At 48.6% G+C, this 21852-nt stretch overlaps 1 protein-coding gene and 1 pseudogene across 2 annotated transcripts in view; both read right to left on the bottom strand.

Annotated features, from left to right (window-relative positions):
* Positions 1–21852, bottom strand: part of LARS2 (leucyl-tRNA synthetase 2, mitochondrial) — a 141619-nt gene that overhangs the window by 59505 nt on the left and 60262 nt on the right. For both annotated transcript variants that reach the window (XM_034658171.1, XM_002912754.4), the window contains 2 exons: positions 20132–20275; positions 1123–1230 (listed from right to left, as the gene is read on the bottom strand). In XM_034658171.1, the coding sequence (XP_034514062.1) occupies positions 1123–1230; positions 20132–20275 (252 nt within the window). The remainder of the gene's footprint in view (positions 1–1122; positions 1231–20131; positions 20276–21852) is intronic.
* On the bottom strand, positions 20861–21001 carry LOC117802118 (annotated as a pseudogene).

The following is a 21852-nucleotide window of genomic DNA, read 5'->3' as shown; positions in this document are numbered from 1 at the left end:
GAAGCCATTCCATGTACAGCAGCTGAATGGCTCAGAGACCCATGGCCTTCACCCTGGCTGAGAAGCAAAGGCCTTTCGACACGGGGACCCGACCTAATCTAGTGCACAGAACCCCGAAAGAGATGGTCCAGGGAGTCTGAACCAAAGTCGCAGCTGGACTGAATTTCAGAAATCTCACCACCTTCTCAGGAAAGTGGTGACAGAATTTGGTCATTTCAGGATTTGGTTTTCAAAGGTTTCAAAGTCCCCGCTCCTTTATGGGGGGGCTTCCCATGTCTGCAGTTGGAGGGAGGGGGATCACTTTTGTGAGGAGACGGCAGAGGGAAGAGCAAGCTCTGTGACAAGTAGTGGGTGCTCAGCAGACACCAGCATGGCTATCAGTAGGAAGAGGCTAGAAAAGTAGGTCAACTCGGTCTCTTGGCTGCTGTCCCCTCCTTCTAAAGGTCTGACCTAAGGTGAGGGATGAGTTTGGACCTAAGTGCACAAAAGTCTGGAGTAGGAAGGACACATCGGAAGAATTAAAAAAAAAAAAACCAAACAAAAAACCCAGAACCCACCCCGGTGAGAAACAGCAAAACAACAACTATAAAGTCTGTAGGGACAAAGAGAAAAGTTTGGGGGGCACCTTCCAGAGTAGGTGGGCCTTCGGCAGTGACCTCCGAGCAGTGTTTCCACACAGGTAGGCTCTTCTGAACCCTGGGTAAGCCCGCAGCCCTCACCAGCTTCGGGTGTGCCCCGTTTTGAGATGGTGTCAGCCTTCGCTCATTGGCTTTTAGCCTGCTTTGTGACACGAACCCCTTTGAGCTCTGGGCCCGCTGCTCAGGAAAATGCCCACACAACCTTCCGCACATCATCTCAGGGAGTTCACGGACCCATAGAAAACTGGAGCATCAACTGTTTCCTCAATAGAGATTTGTTACTGATCACAGCCCGAAATGATCATTTTCTGTATACAACGGGTTAAAAATATGTTATTAAAATCAAGTTTGCCTGTTTCTATGCACTTTAAAAATGTGGCCACTGCAACGTTGGAGATGACGCTGCTGGTTTGCTTGGTGAGTTCTGAAACCGCAGAAGGGGGATCTGTGAGCTTTAATCCACGGAGAGGCTATGCTCGATTACCTTCAATGTGAAGTCCAGATGGCAGCCCACACAGTCCCCGATCCAGTGGGCCTGCATGCCTTTTATTCCATACCACTCTGGAAGGTCCACCAGCGCGTCCTGCATGGCCTGCAGGAACGACAAGAGAAGAAGGGTGGAATGGCAAAGCTGACTTAAGAGGCGGCACAGGATGGGGGGGGGATGCTAAGTCAAAAAAAGCGGGACATTAAAGGAGGCTCCGGATTCAGCCCTCTCCTTGTCTATGTGCCAGTCCGAGGAGCCCAGCGAGGGTTGGAAACAGATGCACTCACCATGACTCAATTTAACAAGATGGGTTTGACCGATTTCTCTATTCTGAGCAGGCCAACGTTTCGCGGAAAGGAGAAAATTAATGAGGAAAGACCCCAATTAACATCTTTGATGGATGCGGTGAGGAAATTCTCTCCCACAGTCTGGGAACTAAACAAAAGAAGTTCAAGTTTCTGAATTTTGAAACTCTAAGATAAGCAACTCAAGGGGATGGGCACGTTACAACTCAGCTGTATCAAAAATAGAACACTATAAATGACATCTTCGCATTTAAAAAAATCGAAATCAGCATAAGGGAAACCATTGCTCTGATCTGTGTAAACAATTGCTATCAGAAGTGCATATATAGGGGCGCCTGGGTGGCACAGTGGTTGGGCATCTGCCTTCGGCTCAGGGCGTGATCCCGGCGTTGTGGGATCGAGCCCCACGTCGGGCTCCTCCGTTAGCAGCCTGCTTCTTCCTCTCCCACTCCCCCTGCTTGTGTTCCCTCTCTCGCTGACTGTCTCTGTCTCTGTCGAATAAATAAATAAAATCTTTAAAAAAAAAAAAAAAAAAAAAAGAAGTGCATATATATTTTCACTGGTTTTTTTGTGTCTGTGTGTGTCTACTTTTGGTCCTAAATTCCTATAACAGGGAGGCTTTTCTATATAAATTACTGTCTATGGCCTCGAGTCCATGCCATCCTTCAGCATTTGGCAATAAGACACATTCCTTCAACAGATGGATTTAAAACTAAATCGCAGGGGCGTCTGGGTGGCACAGTCCGTTAAGCCTCGGACTCTTGATTTCGGCTCAGGTCATGATCTCAGGGTGGTGAGATCGAGCCCTGCTTCAGGCTCCACGCTCAGCGGGGAATCCGCTTGTGATTCTCTCTCTCCCTCTCCTTCTGCTCCTGCCCCCAGCTCACACGCACTCTCTCTCTCTTTGGTTAAACCTTAACCAAAAAAAGGAGTAAATCACATATCTGTAATGTGAAGAGTACAATTTTAAACTCCTGATTGTATTATGATGAAGATAGGCTTCATAATGATGCTTGTCTAGTGTTTTGTAATCCATAAAGTGCTTTTACACACATCTCTTCTCACATACTCTGGTAAGGTAGCTCACTTTCAAACCAGTGAACTTATACTGAGAGAGGTTATAGCTCTGTGATGCGAGGCTGCCGGAGCGGACGAGTCACGACTAGAACCCAGACTTACTAACAGCACTCCTTCCCCTCCAGCACAGAGATTCACACTCAGTTGTTGTGATAAACAACACAGAGCCTTTTCTATACCCATCATCTGTCTATCCATCCAGTCTCATCTACCTAATAGAGTCTGGAAGCTTCAAGATCCAGAAATTTCTTCTGCGGCAGAAACTGTGGATAATGGACCCCATCAAGCTGACCAGCAGTGTGTCATTCATTTTTTTAAAAGACTTTATTTATTTATTTGACAGAGAGCGAGTGAGAGAGGGAACACAAGCAGAGGGAGAGGGAGAAGCAGGCTCCCCGCTGAGGAGCCTAATGCAGGACTCGATCCCAGGACCCTGGGATCATGACCTGAGCCGAAGGCAGACGCTTAACTGACTGAGCCACGCAGGCGTCCCCATTCATTTCTTTATTTCACCACGAGGTATTAGCCACCCACCCGGCCACACCAGGGCCTCATCTAGGCTCTGGGGGCGTGGGCATATGCAGAGTAGGATGTGCCAGAGTCCCTCCCATGAAGTCTAAATAATGAACACATGTAGTATGCTGCTCTTAGTCGGGTAACTGATCAAAATTCAATGCCAGATGCAATTAGTATCACAGAAAGTGAGACAGGGGTCCTGGAGGTGACGCAAGGGAAAAGAAAAACAGTGGGAAGGCAGGGAAGAAAAGGAGCAGAGTGAGAAATAGGGAGCGTTACAAAAGAGCTGGGTGGATGAACCCCAGGGAAGGAGAAGGAAAGTCACGGGAGTCGGTGGGTGGGGAAAGCGAGGCTCCAGAAAGGAAAGACAGGAAGAATAGAGGGAATTTGGAAGCAGAGAGATAATGGGGAAATGGTGCAGGTGAGGGCATGAAAGCTAGGGAGCCCCTACCATGGGTGGGGCTATGGGGTGTCTGACCCCAGTAAGATGCAAGGAACAGTGCTGCATGGAACGCGGCTTACCGGCTGCTCAGTGACACCATGAGCCTTCCTGCCGCAGGGCTGTCAGTCTCGAGTGACGAGCGAAGGAAAGAGGGAGCAGAGCTACACTAACATGAAAATGGAAAGCAGACAAAATGGAAGAGGGAGAGCATTGGAAAGCCTCGCAAGTTCAAGCGGTCCTCTGAACACTACCGCACACCAGGGCTAGGCAGACCCCCTTCCTTTCTGCCACCAACAAACCCAGTGATGGGGCACTTGGCACAATCCTCAAGGCAGAAACACAACCACCCAGGGTGTTCGTAGGTCGCTTCCAACACATGATTCTAGGCTTCTCCCATTTCTGGGCTGTTACTTATGAAAGATAAAAAATGCTTTTTTTTAAAAAAAGTTTTATTTATTTATTTGACACAGAGAGAGACACCACAAGCAGGGGGGGCAGCAGAGGGAGAGGGAGAAGCAGACTCCCAGCAGAGCAGGGAGCCCGATGCGGGGCTCGATCCCTGGACCCTGGGATCATGACCTGAGCCAAAGGCAGACGCTTAACTAACTGAGCCACCCAGGGTGCCCCCAGATTTATTTTTATGCGACTTCTGGGGTGTCTAAAAATCACTCATGGTGATGGCTGAAGACAGTATAAGATCTTGACTCATCAAAGAAAAGTTCAACTATAGGCCATGTGTAGTTTTACATATATTTAGCTGGATTGGATTTCTTTGGAAACGGCCTCACTGCATGTACCCAGGGTATGGAACAACACTCAGTGAGCTAGAATACTGATCTGATCCAGACAGCCTGCTTCCTGACTTCCAGATAAACAGTAGCTTCTCCACCTTCCCCTTTCCTGGCTGACACAAACAGAACGTGAAATGCTGGAGCTACGTACGCATGCGATGGTTTGAGAATATTCGCTCAAAAACAAGTATTACAAACATGGGAGATTTTTCTGCTACTGACAGCACAGACTTGAAAAGCTGCACAACTAATTTTAGTATAACCCAGAGCGTAAGGCGAGACCTGGGATTCGATCTTGGATCCACTGTCCTGAAGACGCGTGAGAGAGGAAACCGAGGGAGTTGGTGAGAACTGCATCTAAAAATAAGGCTTTCCTAGAAGTCGGTTCTTTCAAAGTCACCAGCGGCGTTGGAACTTCAGACAGGACACGGGCATGTGGTATCTCCATTATGAATGAATCACATACCAAAGTTCCCACGGACCCGTCCACTTCAATTACAAAATGGTCACTGAGCTCCTTGCGCGACAGAAGACATTGTGTTTGGTGTGATAAAAGGCGCGCCAGGAGCTCCAGAGGACAGGAGCATGTCCCACTGCCCCACCAACGTCCGATCAGCAAACCCCAGGAAACTCTATGGGCCCCACAGCCTGGCTACTTCAACAGGTAAAGTGTAAGAAAAAGAAAAGGGAGGAAGAGGAAAACCTGCAGGTTAAGACACTTAGAAGGCATCATCAAATAAAGAAAGGGAGAGTTAAGAATAAACCCGAGTCTAGGGAGGCACATGTGGGTGACAGCTACAGAGAAATGTAAGGCAGAGCCTATTCCCACAGCACAGCGGCTCCCTGGGAAGCCGTGTCTTATGGGAAAGAGGGAGGGCTCCGGGGTGTTGGCAAAATTCAGCATCCTGACCTCCAAGGATGGCTGCTTTAAAAGAAATCGATAAGCTACATGTTTGTTTTACATGATTATCTGCATTTCATTTTGCAGTAAAAATGTCACCACAAAACACAGGCTCACTCAGTCTGGGACGGCAGAGCTCTCAGCTCTCGATCCCAGTGTGGCTCCCGGAGAGCAGGGCACGGGGCAAGGCTGGCCTGCGGGCTCCAGGCGGCAGCTTCTGCTCTCTGGTCTTTCTTTAGAACCCACGCAGGGCTTGGCCCAGAGCCCAGACGCGTGCCTTGTGTTGGACAAATGCTCATTAAATTGCCATTCAACTCCCTCTGCTCGGGGGCGAGAGTGGGAGAGCAGAAGCAGTGGAACTGGATGCCCAGCCCCTGCGCAGGGACGGAATGATCTCCGTGGAACCCTGCCTACGTCCTGGGCACTTTTACGTGTGTGGTACACTGAAGACAAGGCACGTGTCACGTTCACGACAGCACAACCCAGCACCAGTCCACCTCACAGACGAGAATACGAATCTCAGCAATTTCCCCCGGTGCACCCCACAAGGACGGAGCCGGGGGTGGGGGGTGCACTGGGAAGGCAGCGCTCGAAGCCCGTCCCTTCCTAGACCTGCTACCCCATGACCACCCTGCCATCCAAGGGCTTACGTTCAGCTCTCCCGTGTCTGGGTTTCAGACGGTGTCGACTCCCTCTTCTCGAACTTGGAAGAGACGCTTACGACAGCTCTGCCTGCGTCTATTATCTCATTTATTTTTAAATTTTATGGCTGGAAAGAAGCCTCTCGTCATGGAGTCATGGGGCTGAGGCTGTCAGTACAATTCCCCCGCTCTGTACAGATGAGGACACAGAGGCCCCGGGAGGTTCAGCAATCTGCCCGCCATCACTTAGCTAACTGGAGCCCGGCCCAAAACTCCGGTCCTCAGTACACAACCCAGGCCTCATTTAACTAGGACGCACTTTCCTCGAGTTTTCTCCCAAGTGGCACGGTGAACTTGAACTGCGTCGGCTGCCCAGCACCTGCAGGCTCTTCTTTCCTGGGGGCCATCCCCTGCGGGTGAGTGGCAGGGCCCCACCACCCACGATGGAAGCTTTCCCGGGCCCACTCTCTTCCTCTGTGGAAGCGAAACAAAGTAACCAATCATAGCAGGGGCTCAGGACAGTCTTGGAACACTGCCGGAGAGAGGGGGGACCCTGAGGCACCTGGGCAACTGGTTTAAATGCCACAGCAGACCTGAGAGGCCGGAGATCCTGGGACTGACAGCAGCAATGGCTTAACCAGATCTTTCCTGGGCAAGATCTCAGCCGTGTCCTTGTGTTCCCTGAATCTGGCCAAAGTCTAGGTCTCTGGCCTTCCACCAACTGTGAGCAACCTGATCCTCTTCTGATCTATTTGTTTGTGGCTGAAGTTAACCAGAGTAACTTGAAGTTGTTTGCAACCACGTTTCCTCACTAAGATCAATGGATTTAAAAAGTTTCAACATTCTGAAGAATATTAGCTGATACCGTACTGCCTTGATATCACTGTCACAAAAGTATAAAATCTTGAATAGATTAATTACATATTAATATCACAACAAGACTATATTAATAAACCAGTAATCAATCTTCTGATTAAGCTGCATGTTCTAGAAAGCTTTTCAATTTATGGAACAATTTAGGGGTTCTTAAATGCCCCCAGGCATGTAACTAGTGCATTATAAACTCTGAAAATGACCCACAGCTTTTCCTCTCCAATAATCAGTAAGTTCCATTTAACTTCCAAGCAAACCCACATGTGGTCTCACGGGATCTGACGTCTTTCCATCAGATAAAACCCACATTACATGATTGGAAGATTAGCTCCACAGCCCACATTAGCCTTTCCTGCCACAGAAAATTCAGAGTTGACTGACTTTGGTCCAACGTTGACTGCGCCTGACACCCCACCCCTCCCCTGCATTACCGAGCCACCATGTAAGTACCCAAGACCTCTTACAGTGTTTTTCTTCTAGACTGAATTGTCAAGGCTGAAACACTTCTGGTTGGAGGTGCTTTGCTTAAAATATTCAGATCTCAGGGAGGACAAAAGATTTGAATAGAATGAAATGTGAATGTTTTGATATGCTAATTACCGGGGGAGTGGGAAGGACACCTGCTTAAAACCTCAACAAAATCTATGACTATTTCTAAAAACCAGAAGAACTTTTAAAAAACAAACCAAATGAGGGGCGCCTGGGTGGCACAGCGGTTGGGCGTCTGCCTTCGGCTCAGGGCGTGATCCCGGTGTTGTGGGATCGAGCCCCACATCAGGCTCCTCCGCTATGAGCCTGCTTCTTCCTCTCCCACTCCCCCTGCTTGTGTTCCCTCTCTCGCTGGCTGTCTCTATCTCTGTCGAATAAATAAATAAAATCTTTAAAAAAAAAAAAAAACAAATGAAATCAACATCTTGAGAACAACGCAGCAAGCCCTGTTTCGTCCCCACAGACACCGATGCATCACTGACTTGATGAACGGGGGTTTAGAGAGCACAGCCCCACAGCCCCCAAGGACCTCTCCTTCATCCTGCGCTGCTGCCCCCCCATCTCTGCCAGACCAGGAGCAATGTGGGGGTATTTATGGGTATTTATGGACATATTTATGGTGCTGCAGTTGTTCAATCTAAAGTAGGCTATGGGGGCGCCTGGGTGGCTCAGTCGTTAAGCATTTGCCTTAGGCTCAGGTCATGATCCCAGGGTCCTGGGATCGAGCCCCTCATCGGGCTCCCTGCTCCACCGGGAGCCTGCTTCTCCCTCTCCCATTCCCCCTGCTTGTGTTCCCTCTCTCACTGGCTGTCTCTCTCTCTGTCAAATAAATAAAATCTTTTAAAAAATTAAAAAAAAAAGTAGGCTATGTTTATCTCCTTTTTTGGGTGTTCCGGTTGAGATCATATATCCTTCCTCCTCTTGGGGGCAATCACGGTAATAGTCGATGGAATTCATCTCGTCTCCTGTCCTTACATTTGGCAAACACTTGGCAGTGCCTCCTTTTCCCACCCTGGCCAACTCAATGTGAGAAAATCTTACCGGTTCACGGAATCCCCAAACCTGGGGAAAGAGCAAGTTTTGAGACTCTTTTTAAAAAGTGCAGTGAAATCACTTTTCCAAGGGCATCAGAGGGAACCCAATATGTAAGTGCTAAAAGCTAAAAGCTAAACCATCCTTTGGCCCCTCTCCATCAATCCCAAGGCTTTGGCGCGGTTTGGCAACCATGAATTTATTCAACTCCCCTCAATTAATAAATGAAAAAAAAATGGCTCACTCAACCAAGTCCATGGCAGACCCCAAATAATGAGTTACCCAGATCTCCTTTATTGTTCTGTGCCCACCCCCCATGCTGTTTTCAGGTATCTTCACGTAAATTAAACAAAAGACAACTCCTTCCACCTGCAAAACCTAGAAATTAACCATATGGATGGGCTTCTCAGTCCATTTTTATAAACAATGACTGTACTAATACCTCAAGGCAAATGGTACTGTTGCCCTGTGGTTATTACTCAGCACACACAGAAGTATTGTGGTTTGCAAAGGGCGCTTATAATCATTTTCAGCAGGGTAGGGCTGAAAATACAGCCACTGTCGCTCCACAGATGCACCGTCTGAATGCAGATGCTTGAAGAAGTTGAAACAGGACTGTACATTAGTGGGTCTCAAACTCTAGGAGCCAGAGTTTAAGAACATGAACCAACAAGAGATGGGCTGACGCACGCATCCAATCAAAAAAAAAAAAAAGCTTCGGGGATCCCAAACATCGTTGGGAATGAGAAAGACGAAGATGAAATAATACTAAAAAGCTTGGGATAAAAAGAGAATTAAATATAACATGGCTAATTGGATTCTTTCTTCAAAGAAGCAGAAATAATGCCAGGAATAAATCCATACCTCCCAAGAGAGGACAGTACGTGGGCTAAAGCATTAAGAACAAGGCGCGGCACGACCACAAGTAAGAATTCCAGAGGAAGCGGTTTTAAAAACATGATACACTTTAGAAGACCTTGGTTAAAAAAAAAAAGTTTAGGCAGACTGAGAAATAAAGTGGACATATTAGCTACTAAGGGAGAGAGTCCAGAAACCAGAGCCCGGAGAGCTGGACACCGAATGGAGGCAGAATGGAAGGGAAAGATTTAATGACAAGACTTAATTAAAATGGGCAGTTTTTAAAGTCTTAACACTGAGCCTCCTTCTGAATCAGTGTGATCTGAGTAGCAATTCTGTTTGAATTATAAATTCGTATGCACTTTTTCCAAAACTTAATCGTGTTGCCAAGATGTTCTTATTTTTGTGTTTGAGATTGTTTCAACGCAATCACACCAAAGACACAGCGTGTATTTGAGGTGTAATAAAGGAAAATAAATGCTGAAGGCAGTAAGATGTTTTTAAAAACTCTAGATGTCCCCTCTAGAATATTCTAGAGGGATCAACTCCCCCACAGCCTCGTCTCCCTCTCCTGCGTGGACTCTGGCATGAAGTTGCACACAAGGATTTCTGCATTAAAAAGCTCACACGGCATGATGTTTACCGTGCTCACTTCCCTCTGATAGCTGTGTTTTCACCTCTCTTCTGAAAGGTGATGTGTATTTCTACCAAAATCCATTTGCTGTGGCATCTCAAGGCAAAACATTTATTTGCAAATACAGTCGTGCTATGCAAGAGTCTCAATTCCAGCAAAGGTGTTGTTAACCAGAAGGGAGATAATCAGTCTAAGCAAGGCACCCTACTGATGATACGGGACTCACCAACAAGGTGCGCGTTCCTGGGACTGCGGGGGTCATAGGAGAGGAGGTGCCAAGCAGCCCACACGAATGAACATCGAGTGTGCATCTCAGAGCCGAGGCAAAGAGAGGGACACGCCAAGTACTATTAAATAGCTTCCAAGTAGCTGGACAGAAGGAAGTGCTTTCTGGGTGCAACCACCAGGGACAGACGTAGGGAAGGAAACCAGCAAGCACGGTGGCAGCCATTTTGGCGAATCTCCTCTTAGCCCCATTAATTCTGGCCACACCTAGCAGCCTTTTTCCCCACTTCAGACCCAAGCAAACCCCTTTTCTGGCAGAACAGTTCTAATTCCACTAACTTCCAAGAGGGGGTGAGCACAGGTTCTGAAATGTCCCCACCCCACCCCTAAGAATGCAGATGACAGAGGCCAGACTCTCCCAATGGCAGTCATCTGTCTGGATGAGGCTGCTTCGTATTCCCAGAGGCCACTCAGGTGGCCTCACTGCCCCTGGGTAGACAGGACACAAGCGGGGCTGTCCCGTACCCACAGGACAGGGAGCAAGCAGCGGAACAGCCGCACCCTGTACTCAGCCCGATCTGCGACTCTAGGCTACCCTTGCCTGGAAAGGTGGTTTTGTTCCGGGAAAGCAGAGTCTTGGGAGCAAGACTGAAAGCTTTTATTGGTCTAATGAGGGGGGAAAAATGGGGACAGTGATCCCAGGGGACATTCCGCTCAATTACCTTCACGTTGGAAGCCTGCCCATAAATTGAAAAGTTGCAGGAACATGAGACCATCCCTTCCAAGGCACTCAGGTGTACAGAAGATATGTAAATAAATGCTGACATAACCCTGCTATCAGGTGTTTTGTTCTATGATTACCAAAATGATAATAATCATTCTGGAAAATATGAAGAAGCACGAAGAACAACAACAATTTCCCACAATCAATATAAACACCCAGGGAGGTCACTATTAATATTTTATTCCGTATTTTTCCATCGTACTTATACCCCATCTTCTACTGATTCAAAGATGCACATTTTCTTTCTTTCTTTTTTTTTTTTTTAAAGATTTTTATTTGAGAGAGAGAGAGAGAGAAAGAGGGAATGAGCACAAGCTGGGGGAGGGGCATGGGCAGAGGGAGACAAGAGCCTCAAGTTTGATCCCAGGACCCTGAGATCATGACCTGAGCCGAAATCAAGAGTCACACGTTTAACCAACTGAGCCACCCAGATGCCCCAAAGATGCACAGTTTCCCCACAAATGCTGAAACTGGCCCCACAAATGTCTTACAATCCATGGTGCCTTTGACACCATTTTTCTTTCTTAGGGAGCATAAGATGTAATGCCAATCACGTGTTACAGCTGATAAAACATACTAGGGTGGTGGGTACTCGTGCGACCGTCACGTAGTTGAGACCATGCCCTTACTCTTTTTAAACTACTGGAGTTTGCATTTTGCCAGAGTTCACAACTTATGATAGCTCTAGAAAGGATTAAATCTTTATTTCGAGCAAATCTGACACTCAGAATTAGGCACTCTGGAATACAAACAAAACAGAGAAAAATGGAAAGATAGTATGGAAAATTGTCTCTTTCTCGAAGGGGACACTGATTTTGAAAACAAAACACTATCACATGATGATGGCTATGGCTGTTAATGCCTGCTTCTCTCCTAACAAGGCAGCCACGGGATCAGTGTCCCTGTTCCCCAAGCAGCTGGGCTCAGAAGGTCCAGGGTAAGAGGCAGGACCTTGGACGGGAGACAGGACACAAAAAGATACCGTTTCAGCTCGGAGGCCAGCAAGCCAATTCCATCAAGAACAAACCAGAAAACCTCCATCCACTGTACTTGCCATTACCTGGCCATCTGTGCCCTGGCTCTGGCCCTATTATAGTTCCTACCGGGCTAATGTTTGGCCTTCTTGCAACACCTGCCCTCCGACTGCACCGCGTGCCCCAAAATGCCTGGTTGCTTGGGAACCCGTGTTCAAGAGCTGGTAGAAAGAGAGCACGCAGGCCTGGCTGCATCTCAGGAGACCCAAGTTGGGTCCTGGCTTTCTTGGGCTTGGGGGCCTCCATTATAAAATGAGGAACGGTCTGTCATTTTCAAGGACACCTCAAGCTGGGGAGCAGGAGGAGGGCGGAATGTGCTCTGCTTAAGAGAAACCAATGCCTGATCCCTTTGTCTTTAGGTATCATATTGATTTTGTAATTTCCAAATCATGAGGGTTTTCTGGTTTGCATTTGTTTTTCAGATCAGGGCAGGGATTTAAAAAGCATGGGAGACCGTGGACTAAATGTGGGGGAGCCTGTGCACCATTTGCTCAAGTTTCTTTTAGCTTTAAAATCCAAATGTCGGGGCGCCTGGGCGGCTCAGTGATTTGAGCCTCCAACTATGGTTCAGGGCATGATCTCAGGGACGTGGGACTGAGCCCCATGTCGGGCTCCGTGCTCAGCAGGGAGTCTGCTTGGGATTCTCTCTCCCTCTCCCCCTGCCCCTTCCCCTCCACATGCACTGTCTCTGTCTCTCTCTCTCAAATAAATAAATAAAATCTTTAAAATCCAGATGTCTCCCAGAGCTAAAGGGGTTCATTGGTGACACTCACCAGCCCTCCCTGGCAATGCCCAGGGACCCCCTACAATGAGGTGCTAACAAATAAATCTCTTTACTCCCATGGGGTCCAGGCGGACACTTCAAAAAGGAAGGAGGTCCTTACACCCCAAAAGGACCTGGCCAGGAGCTCAGAAAGCCCACTCAGGGTTTAAGAGCAAGATGTCATGTTCAGTTCTGCCTTCATTTTTTCCTAATCAGATTTACAATTTATTTCATTGTCAATATAACCTAAGAAGCATATTACAGTTGACCATGAACATCACGGGTTTGGTCCATACAGTACAGCACCGTAAACGTATTTTCTCTTCCCTATGATTATCTTTGCCTCCTAACATTTTCTTTTCTCTAGCTAGCTTTATTGTTAAGACTATAGTATATAATACATACAACCCATAAAATAGTGTTCATCGACTGTTTCTGTTACCAGCTAGGCCTCTGGTCAACAGTAGGCTATGAGCCGTTAAGTTTCTGGGGACTCAAAAGTTATCTGTGAATTTTTAACTGCATGGGGAGAGGAGGAGGGTCAGCACCCCTAAATCCCAGGTTGTTCAAGGGTCAACGGTATTAACTTATTTTTCTCATTTTCCCTTTGCAGTCATTCCTTCTCTCTTAGAAACAAAACCCCGAAAACAACACAGAAATGGAAACTTATCGTTTGTCAAGCATGTGTGCTGACCAGGAGCCCATGTGTCCCCTTCAGCAGTGCTTTGGGGAGGCTGTGTGCGCACAGCTGTTCTCAGTTCCCAGACGGGAGGGACACGGGTGGGCACAAGGCGCCAGGGCAAAGGGAAATGAAAGCTCACAGGGAACAGGGCTAATGGAGAGCACACAGATGTGGCCAGACACGGGCAGGGGGCCTATCCGAGGCGGACAGGAAGGCCCCGTGTTTAGGGAGAGGAAATCTAATTGCTGGGGGCATCTCGGTACCATCCAGAAACACTGTGGGTTTCGGAATCCCAGAGCCGGGGCCCATGCCCTGCACCAACTCACGTGCACCCTTCTGGGCAGAGTTCCCTCCAAGGGCTGTGCAGAGCTATCCCCCACCGCCACCCCAGCAGTGTCACCCCCCGCTGTGGCCACAAGCCACTCCAGGCAGCGGGAGGCTTGCCTGGGGACCGCTGGGGAGCTGTCAGCCTCCAGGCACGTGCCTTCTTTTCGCCTCTCTTCCCCTACCCCCTGGGCCCTGCCCACTACCATCCAGAAGGATTTCCCAGGGGCTAGGGGGTGGCCCTCCCTGTAAGAAGGCCAACCATCACCCCAAGGAGTACGGAGGGGACAGCACGGAAGGTGGGGGGACTGCATTCACCGTACAGCTTAGGAAAGATCTGGGATGGGCGGGGAATACAGAGAAGAGAAAGAAGTCAGAGAGATTATGTAAGAAGGAGCAGATTTAACAACTAATTAGTTTTGTGAGACAGGGTGTCAAAAGCAGATCCTGGGGACGAGTGCAGAGTCTGCGCTTTCCAAAAGGAGAGACAGCCGGGGCATGGGGGAGAATTCCAGTAGAAAGCTTATGCTCAGGGTACCCCCGAGTGCTGCTCTGGGAGCTCCGGGGTCCGGAGCCTGCATGCACTCAGCCACTCCTACCACTCAGGAGCTGAGAACGTATTTTTTATAAGCGAGGAGGCATAACGCCACAAGAGGGGCACGGTGGCGATGGTGTCATAATAGCTTTAAAGCCACCGGGCTTTGAAGAGCAAAGCCTCACGGTAGATAAACCCGAGCTTGCATTAAATGCGCCCCTGGCCAGTGTGCTCCCTGCTTTTTATCCCAACAGCCTTGCAGGGAAGCGGACAGCTCATCAAATGCGTCTCACTGGTTCCTCTTGGTTCCCAGCAACGCTGCTTCCTCGGCCCACCTCTCATGTGGGCCTACACCCACCCCGTGAAGGCCCAGGCTGCACACACAGGAGCAGCCCCCTGCGCTAAGGGTCTTTCTTGGGGGCAAAAAGCAGGGCAGGGCCCGGTTGTCAAACCTCACTGACCAGTCCCTTTGCAAAGCCTCCCGAGCAGCACAGGGATGACTGGGTTGGTGTCAGGGAGAAACATTTCCCGGCATCATCAGCGAGCCAGCCTCTGTTCGGGGGCTGCCAGAGGCTGTGAGGGTAGGAGCAGAAAGCCGGGCACCAGGCCCGATTTCCAGAAGACAGCCAAACGCTTTCACAAGCAGCTCAAGGCCTCAGGACTGGAACCAGGGTGCCCGAGGGTCCCCATTCCAGAGGGCAGAGGGCAGGGGAGCCTTAGGCACCCAGGGGCATGTGCTGGAGACTGGGGCTGTCTTTCTGCTCCAGCCTCTAGAGCTCCTATCGTAAAGCCCATTCCCCTTCCCTCACCTCCTCGCCTCTCCCACCCCGTGTTTTCACTCTTTGCAGGCTCCAACACGACCAGTGTGTTCTGGGAAAGGTACCTCCATTTCACCCGCAAGCTCCCAGGTGAAACTGGGGGGAGAGGAGAGGCACAAGGGGGCAGGGAAATGGGGGCTCTTCCCTCCCATCCTCCCTGATTTCATGAGGGCTCATCGTTGCCTGGCTGCTTCTTGCCAGCAGAAATTCTACGTGGAGATACTTGTGAGACATGAAGTTTCCGGCACGTCTGGAAGGCAATGAAACGTTCCCTGACAGACATTCTGCGCTTTGCAGCCTTCCTGGAGCACAGGGCAGACCTGGGGCTCCTTCTCACCGCCCCCCGCACTCGCCTGCATCGTCACAGTGATCCCACTGGGCTATGCCCCCCCAGTCTGAGACTGTCCCCCGCACCAGCCTCCACGTTCCGTGCTAGCACCTGGCCCAGGTCTGGCCGGGTGCTCGGTAACATCTGGGGAAAGAATGAATGAATTCACACTCCCTGAGAAGTGGTACAGACTGCCGGTGGATGTGAAGCCCAGGGCTATTACTTATTACCAGTGGGAGCCTCGGTTTCCTTGTCAGTAAAATGGGGCTAATAGGCACGCCGTAGGGTTAAGTAAGATGGTGTCTGTAAAAGCCAGAGCACTGATCAGCTCAGGGGCAAGCAGGCAGGAAATGGGAGGGGGAGATGGACTTTCTGGATATTCCAGCAGCTACGGGGTAATTCCTGAAACCTTGGACAACATACCCACCAATCTGGTGTGGCGGCTGACTCGGCACCATCAGGGCATGATTATGCCCATCTCAACGCCATAGAGGGGCCTACGTACAGTGCCCCGGGGTCTGAGGGCCTGCGGGAGGCAGCTGCAGAAATCGAAACCACAGATCTATTAGAAAAGTTCACATGGGAAGCCGGCTCTCTATTTGTCTCGCCTTCCCACTGTCGCCCCACTGGCAGGAACTGAGGCGTTTGCTCCACCAGACCCTGAATGTCTTTTGCTTTCTGTGCAGAGGTTTGCACTCCCTGCTCCTCCCCCTGCTCTCCCCTCGCCGTGCTGCCCACAAGATACCTCCCACACTAATTCATGGGCTTTTAGATACTCCTACTGCAAGTTTTCTCCACATCTCACACAGCAAACAGTCCTGGCGAGACTGGATGGGGATAAGGGGAGCAAAATCCAATAACATCACAGAACAGCCTAAATAAAGCATTTTTGCATTTCAGGGCTCCCTGTAATTTTCACGTTGGGCATCGTCTTTCTTCATCTGGAAGGTAAGTGACGGAAAGGAGGGCCCCTCCACAGCCATGCTCCCCTGCAGACCACCAGCTGTAGGTCACAGAGGCAGCCCCCAGAGCAGCCAAACCAGAAGCAGACCCAAGGCTCTAAAGATGACTGTGGCAGGCACAGCTCACCTGGTCATCCTAGCACCCACTGTCCCCCCTCTTGCCTCAAACAGCTTAACAGCTTGACTGCAGAAGCTAAAAAGCCCATGCCTGCTTTCCTAGTCTCCCTCGAAACTGGGGAGTAGCCACATGATACAACTGGGGCCAAGAGAATACCAGTGGAATTTTGCTGGGGGTTTGTGGGAAAGTTCTTGCTTTCTGGGAAAAAGAAACAGTTGCTCGCACTGCCCCTTCTGCTGCTTTCTGTCTTGAATGGAAATGTGATGTTTGGAGCTCCTGCAACCATGAGGTGATAGGCAGAAAGGAAGGGCTGCGAGAACCACCGAGATGCCAACTCAGAGTCTGATCCTGGTTCAACCCCAGCAACTTGGGCCTTCTTATGTGGGAAAAGTCAACTCCCACTTGTTTAAGCCACCATTAACTCGGGTGTTCAGCTACTTGCAGCCAAAAGCATCACTAACTGATTCTTCTCTCTAGAGCAGGACCTCCCCCCGATTCAACATTATTTCTATCATACCAGGTTTTAAGGTGGATGCCTTATCTCGTTTGATCTTTGAAGTTTCAAACCCATTTATCCAAGCACCTGTTATTTGCACATCTCTACTCAACAGTCTCAGGGCCACTGCATACTCCAAAGGGTCAAGACTATGTCTTCCAGGACTCCCTACGGCAGTCAGTAGCTTAATCATCCACTTAGTGTCCAAATCAGGGTCCTTCTTAATAACACCACGTCCTACACACTCTCATCCAATAGATTCTCAAGTGCGACAAATTTCACCATCTGAGTATTTTCCTAACCTGCCCATCTCTTCCCACTCCTCCCACCTAGTCTAATCTCTGCAATGCCTGGACTACTCCAAGAGCCTCTCAACTGCTCTCGCTGTATCCACACTTGCTCTTTCCACAGAGAATTTATAAAAACACAAATCTGACCGTGTCATTCCCTTTCCTGGAGTCCTTCCATGGTTTCCCATGGCCCCCATGATAAAGTCCAAATTCCTTAAGACCTAAAAGGCCTTGCCTGATCAAGTCCCTCACTCCGCGCTGCACTCCGCTCCCCACTCCAGCTGCACCAGCCCTACTCAATCTCTCCTCTTGACTCTGTTTCATTTATACGGTCATTCTCAAAATCATCACATACATTTCTATTTTGGGGCCACCACACACGATATTCCCAATATGAAGGAGCCCCCCTCCAACTTTATGGCCTTATTTGACCCTTACTCATCCCTCTGCAGCCCAAACAGTGATTTTCTATTTCAGATATTGTACTTTTCTGTTCTAGATTTCCAGTTTTTTTTTTTAATAGTTACCATTTCTCTTCTGAGATTCACCATCTGTTCACTCATCATGACCATCTTTTCCTTTAAGTCCCAGATCATTCATATAGCAGATGTCTCTGGCTTTATCTCCTAATTCTAACATCTGGGTCATCTCAGGATCTATTTCTATTGGGCTGCCCCCCTCCCTTTTTTTCTCGGGATTACAGGCCACAATTTCCTGATTTTTCACAAGTCTAGTGCTTTCTTATTATATGTGGGGCATGCAAATAAAAACCAGCCATGTAGAGAGTTGGATTATGTTGTCTCCCTTTTAAAGGTGCTGAGTTTTGCTCTGAAAGTTTCTCTCGAAGGCGTCGGGTTTACTTTTATTTTTTATTAAGCGGAGTCTATTCTGATTTTGTCTTTGGTCCTAGGGTGACATCCATACTTCTAACATATGGCCTTTTGGGGGTCTCAACTGCATACTTCTGGCTGGGCCGTAACTGCCAAGATCCCTGAGCACGGTGCAGTTCTCTGGTGCCTGGTCTCCTCTCAGTCTCTTTCCAATCTTCTGTCCAGCCTTCTGGAGTCTTGCTTTTGTGCGTGGGCAGCCCTCAGCTGAGGACCTGCAGCGAACGTAGATTTCTGCTGGCCCCTACCACTCCCACACCACTCCCTCTCCTCTTGATTTTCAGGGCAAACCAAGTGCTGACCTCCAAAGACAGCTTTTTCAATAAATCTGCACAGGAGTTCAGCAAGAACCAGGTGAATCACCATGGTAACTAACAATTTCTGCTGAACAGCTGAAAATTCGCAGCTGACAATTTAAAGAATAATGTCCCTCCATTAGGTTATAACATTTCCAACTGGAGGCAGAGGTCAAAAAAGAAAGAGCTAATGAGATAGCCTTTCCTACAACGTCTATTACAGAGTCATCTGGAGGTGACCTGGTTTCCCTCCCCATAATGCAGTGGACCCCAACTGTCAGCAGATAGGGGCTCCCACTGCCTGGGATGTTACAGAAACGATGTCCGCAGCTTTGTTTTTCTTAATCAATCTCTCGATATTACCGTGTGCTTCAAAGGAGCAAGGCACTGTGTTAACAAGTTCTAATGGGTAGTTTTCCAAACCCAGATGCTCTTCTCTGCTACATTCTGAAGAAATTATCATGGGAAAACTGCCTCATTGAAGACCTGTCTTTTGAGTGAGAAAACTGGAGGTCATACATCCATATGGTGCTGGGATTGTGAGCTGGTGTACTGCGGTTCTAATTCAGCCAAGTTTTGTAGTGATCAGCGATTATATAACTTTGTGCTTTCTTGGCATATAAGAAGTACAGTGTTGGACTGGACCCAAAGTGCATCTCAGCCCACTACCGTCTCTCTGACAGAGCACCCCAGGGGCTACTATGGCTGGGTATAACTATCCTTACAGTGACTAGCATGGGGAAAGAACTACCATGGCATGCAGTCACTAGCCCTTCAAGATGTCTTTACCTTTTCAGATCTTGTTTATGTCCAGTCGTAAACAAAAAACTATGGAGATCATCAAATTGCCATGGGAAGTGTCCCTGATTGGCTCCAGTCATTTCTCTCTCGAGTTTCAGGGGGTGATCTGTCAATTCCATATCCTGAATCTTGGTAAGCTCAAAGGGTATTTTGCAGAGTGGTTCTGGCATAGCCAGAATGGGTTCTTCTGCTCAGGCTATTGGTGATTTAATAAGCAAGCCCCCCTTTCAATGGCTGGCTTTGCCTTCAATCCCCGAACACAGAAAGAGCCAGAAGGCACCCTAAAAACCACCTGGTGCCACCCTCTCCTTTTACTGATGAGAAAACTGAGCCTCCTGACTCCCGCCAGTTTACAATATTAATCAGGGACACAACAAGAGTTAAAATCAAAGATGTGGCTCCTGGTTTAGTTCCTTTTCACTCTGGTCTTCCTTCATGGAGACCAACTATCTTGCCACTCCTTTTATCTTATTTTTTTAAAAGATTTCATTTGAGATAGAGAGAGAGAAAGACAGAGAAAGAGCATGAGCTCGGGGTGGGGGGCAGAGGGAGAAGCCGACTCCCCGCTGAGCAAGGAGCCCAACGTGGGGCTCGATCTCAGGACCCTGGGATCATGACCTGAGCTGAAGGCAGACGCTTAACGACTGAGCCACCCAAGTGCCCTGCTTCACTCCTTTTAGATGCTCTTCTCTGGACCCTCTACAAGGTCCTACTATTCTTCTGGAAGTTTTACTAGTACTATACAGATGAAGATACTTTTTTTCCTTTCTAGCTTTATTGCTGATATGATCGCAAATGAAGTTGAACATTTTTTGGCCTCTATGGCAGCACAATGATTGAGTGTGTTGAAAGGTCAGCAAACGCAGGCCGACAACGACCCCAGGTGCCATTCTCGACATACCTCTGAAACTCCCAAACCCATCACCCTCGCAATGAGCGACCCTGAGGCTCATGTGCTTCCAGTCTACACACCCACGGCTCCAAGAGCCCTTCCTAGAGTTCACTCCCAACAGTGGGGCTCTCCAATTCCCAGAAGACCTTGGCGTAGCCTCCCAATACAGACGGCATTGTTGGGGGGGGGGGGGACAGCGGGCAGACACTCACCTTTGCAAAAGCAGTTGTCTTAATAAACCACTGTCGGAGGTACTTCTGTTCCACCTTCGCTCCAGAACGCCACGAACAGCCACGTTCATCCACCTGCTCATTGGCAAGCACTGTTTGATCCACCGGGTCCCAGTTAACCAAGGCCTGTTATAATTCACAGAACAAAATGATGCGATGTGGCGAGCATATGGGACAGGGTCAGCTCAAGGGGCCTTACACGTAAGCAGGTCTGCAAGTGCAGTATCTCTGCTCTGAGACTTGAGGGCGTCTCCTTGGGAGGACTGCCGGGCAAGGAAACCACTAGCGCTTTGTAAGAAAGAACAGAGCGCACGAACTACCTCTGTGCTTTCACCTTAGAGCGGGCTTGGGAGGGAGCCCGTGAGCATGTGGCTACTCAGGTCTGGTTTCTTCTTGTGTGACAGGACGAACCTGCAGGACTGGGGATTTCAGTAAACAGAGGGGGGGAAAAAAGGTACCTGGACCTTAGCAGAACCGGGTTATCTTAGGGGAAGCAAATATATTTATCCGAATATAAACAGGTACCATTTACTGAGTGATTACCATGCATTAGATGCTGTGCTGGGGGCCAAACTAAGGTTGGCTCTTGTAAGCCTTCACAACCACATTAAGAAGTAAGAATATTCTTCTCCTTCCCCTCCCCCGCCCCGTCCTCCTCTTCTCCTCCTCTTCCTCCTCCTTTTTCCTATTATTATTATTACTATTATTATTACTTGTAGCAAGAATTACTACCAAACTTCACTCATTGGGCCAGAGACCCTTGTGGTGCTAGCGAAAGACTTGCGTCTCGTGAGGCACACTACCTACACCCGTGAGTTCACCGGCCAGCAGGTGGAGGTAAGACTATCCCTACCCCAATATTACCGAGGAAGAAGTTGGGGAAGAGAGAGATTAGATAACTTGTCTAAGGTCACACAGTCAGTAAGTGAGAGAAAGGGCAGGAACTCGGGTCTCTCGAAACTATAAAAATTTCCGCAACTTTTAAAAACTCCTGTTTTTGCTTTGTTTTTAAAGAGTTATTTATTTATTTGAGAGAGAGAGTGCGTGTGAGTGTGCGTGGGGGGGTGGGGAGGCAGAGGGTTCTGCAGAGGCAGAATCCCGAGCAGACTCCCTGTGGAGCGTGGAGCCTGACCCGGGGCTCGATCCCACCACCCCAAGATCATGACCTGAGCCAAAACCAAGAGTCAGACGCTTAACCGACTGAGCTACCCAGGCGCCCCTAAAAACTCCTGTTTAAATCAAGGAAGAACATACAGAGCAATGTGGATCGATCCAATGGTACAACTTAACGAATTTTTATCAGTGCTCACTATCAAGATACAGAACATTCCCGGCATCCCAGAAAATTCTGTTCTGCCTTCTCCCAAATGAGTATCTGCCCCTGAAAGGTAACAATATTGTGAGATCTATCTATCCCCATAGATGGGTCCGACTGACTGAACCTGCAGTCTTAACCATTATGAAGCCTCTCTCCAGAATTCTAATTCATTTCTGTCGTCATTTAAAAGAAATACCTCTTCTGTCGATGTTCGTTCCTTTATGACGTTAAGTTAAAACTTAGGACAAAGAAGGCAATGAATACAAGTGAATACAATGAATCCGAAGAACGAGAGGTGTCCAGGCACTGAAATATCTTGACTTGATACACGTTATTTTTTAAAAATGTTTTTTATTATTTTTATTTTTTAATTTATTTTTTATTA

Source organism: Ailuropoda melanoleuca, chromosome 4 (genome assembly GCF_002007445.2).
Source record: "Ailuropoda melanoleuca isolate Jingjing chromosome 4, ASM200744v2, whole genome shotgun sequence".
Taxonomy (NCBI): Eukaryota; Metazoa; Chordata; class Mammalia; order Carnivora; family Ursidae; genus Ailuropoda; species Ailuropoda melanoleuca.
Note: the sequence above shows the minus strand (reverse complement) of the source record. Positions and strands in the feature narration are given on the sequence as shown.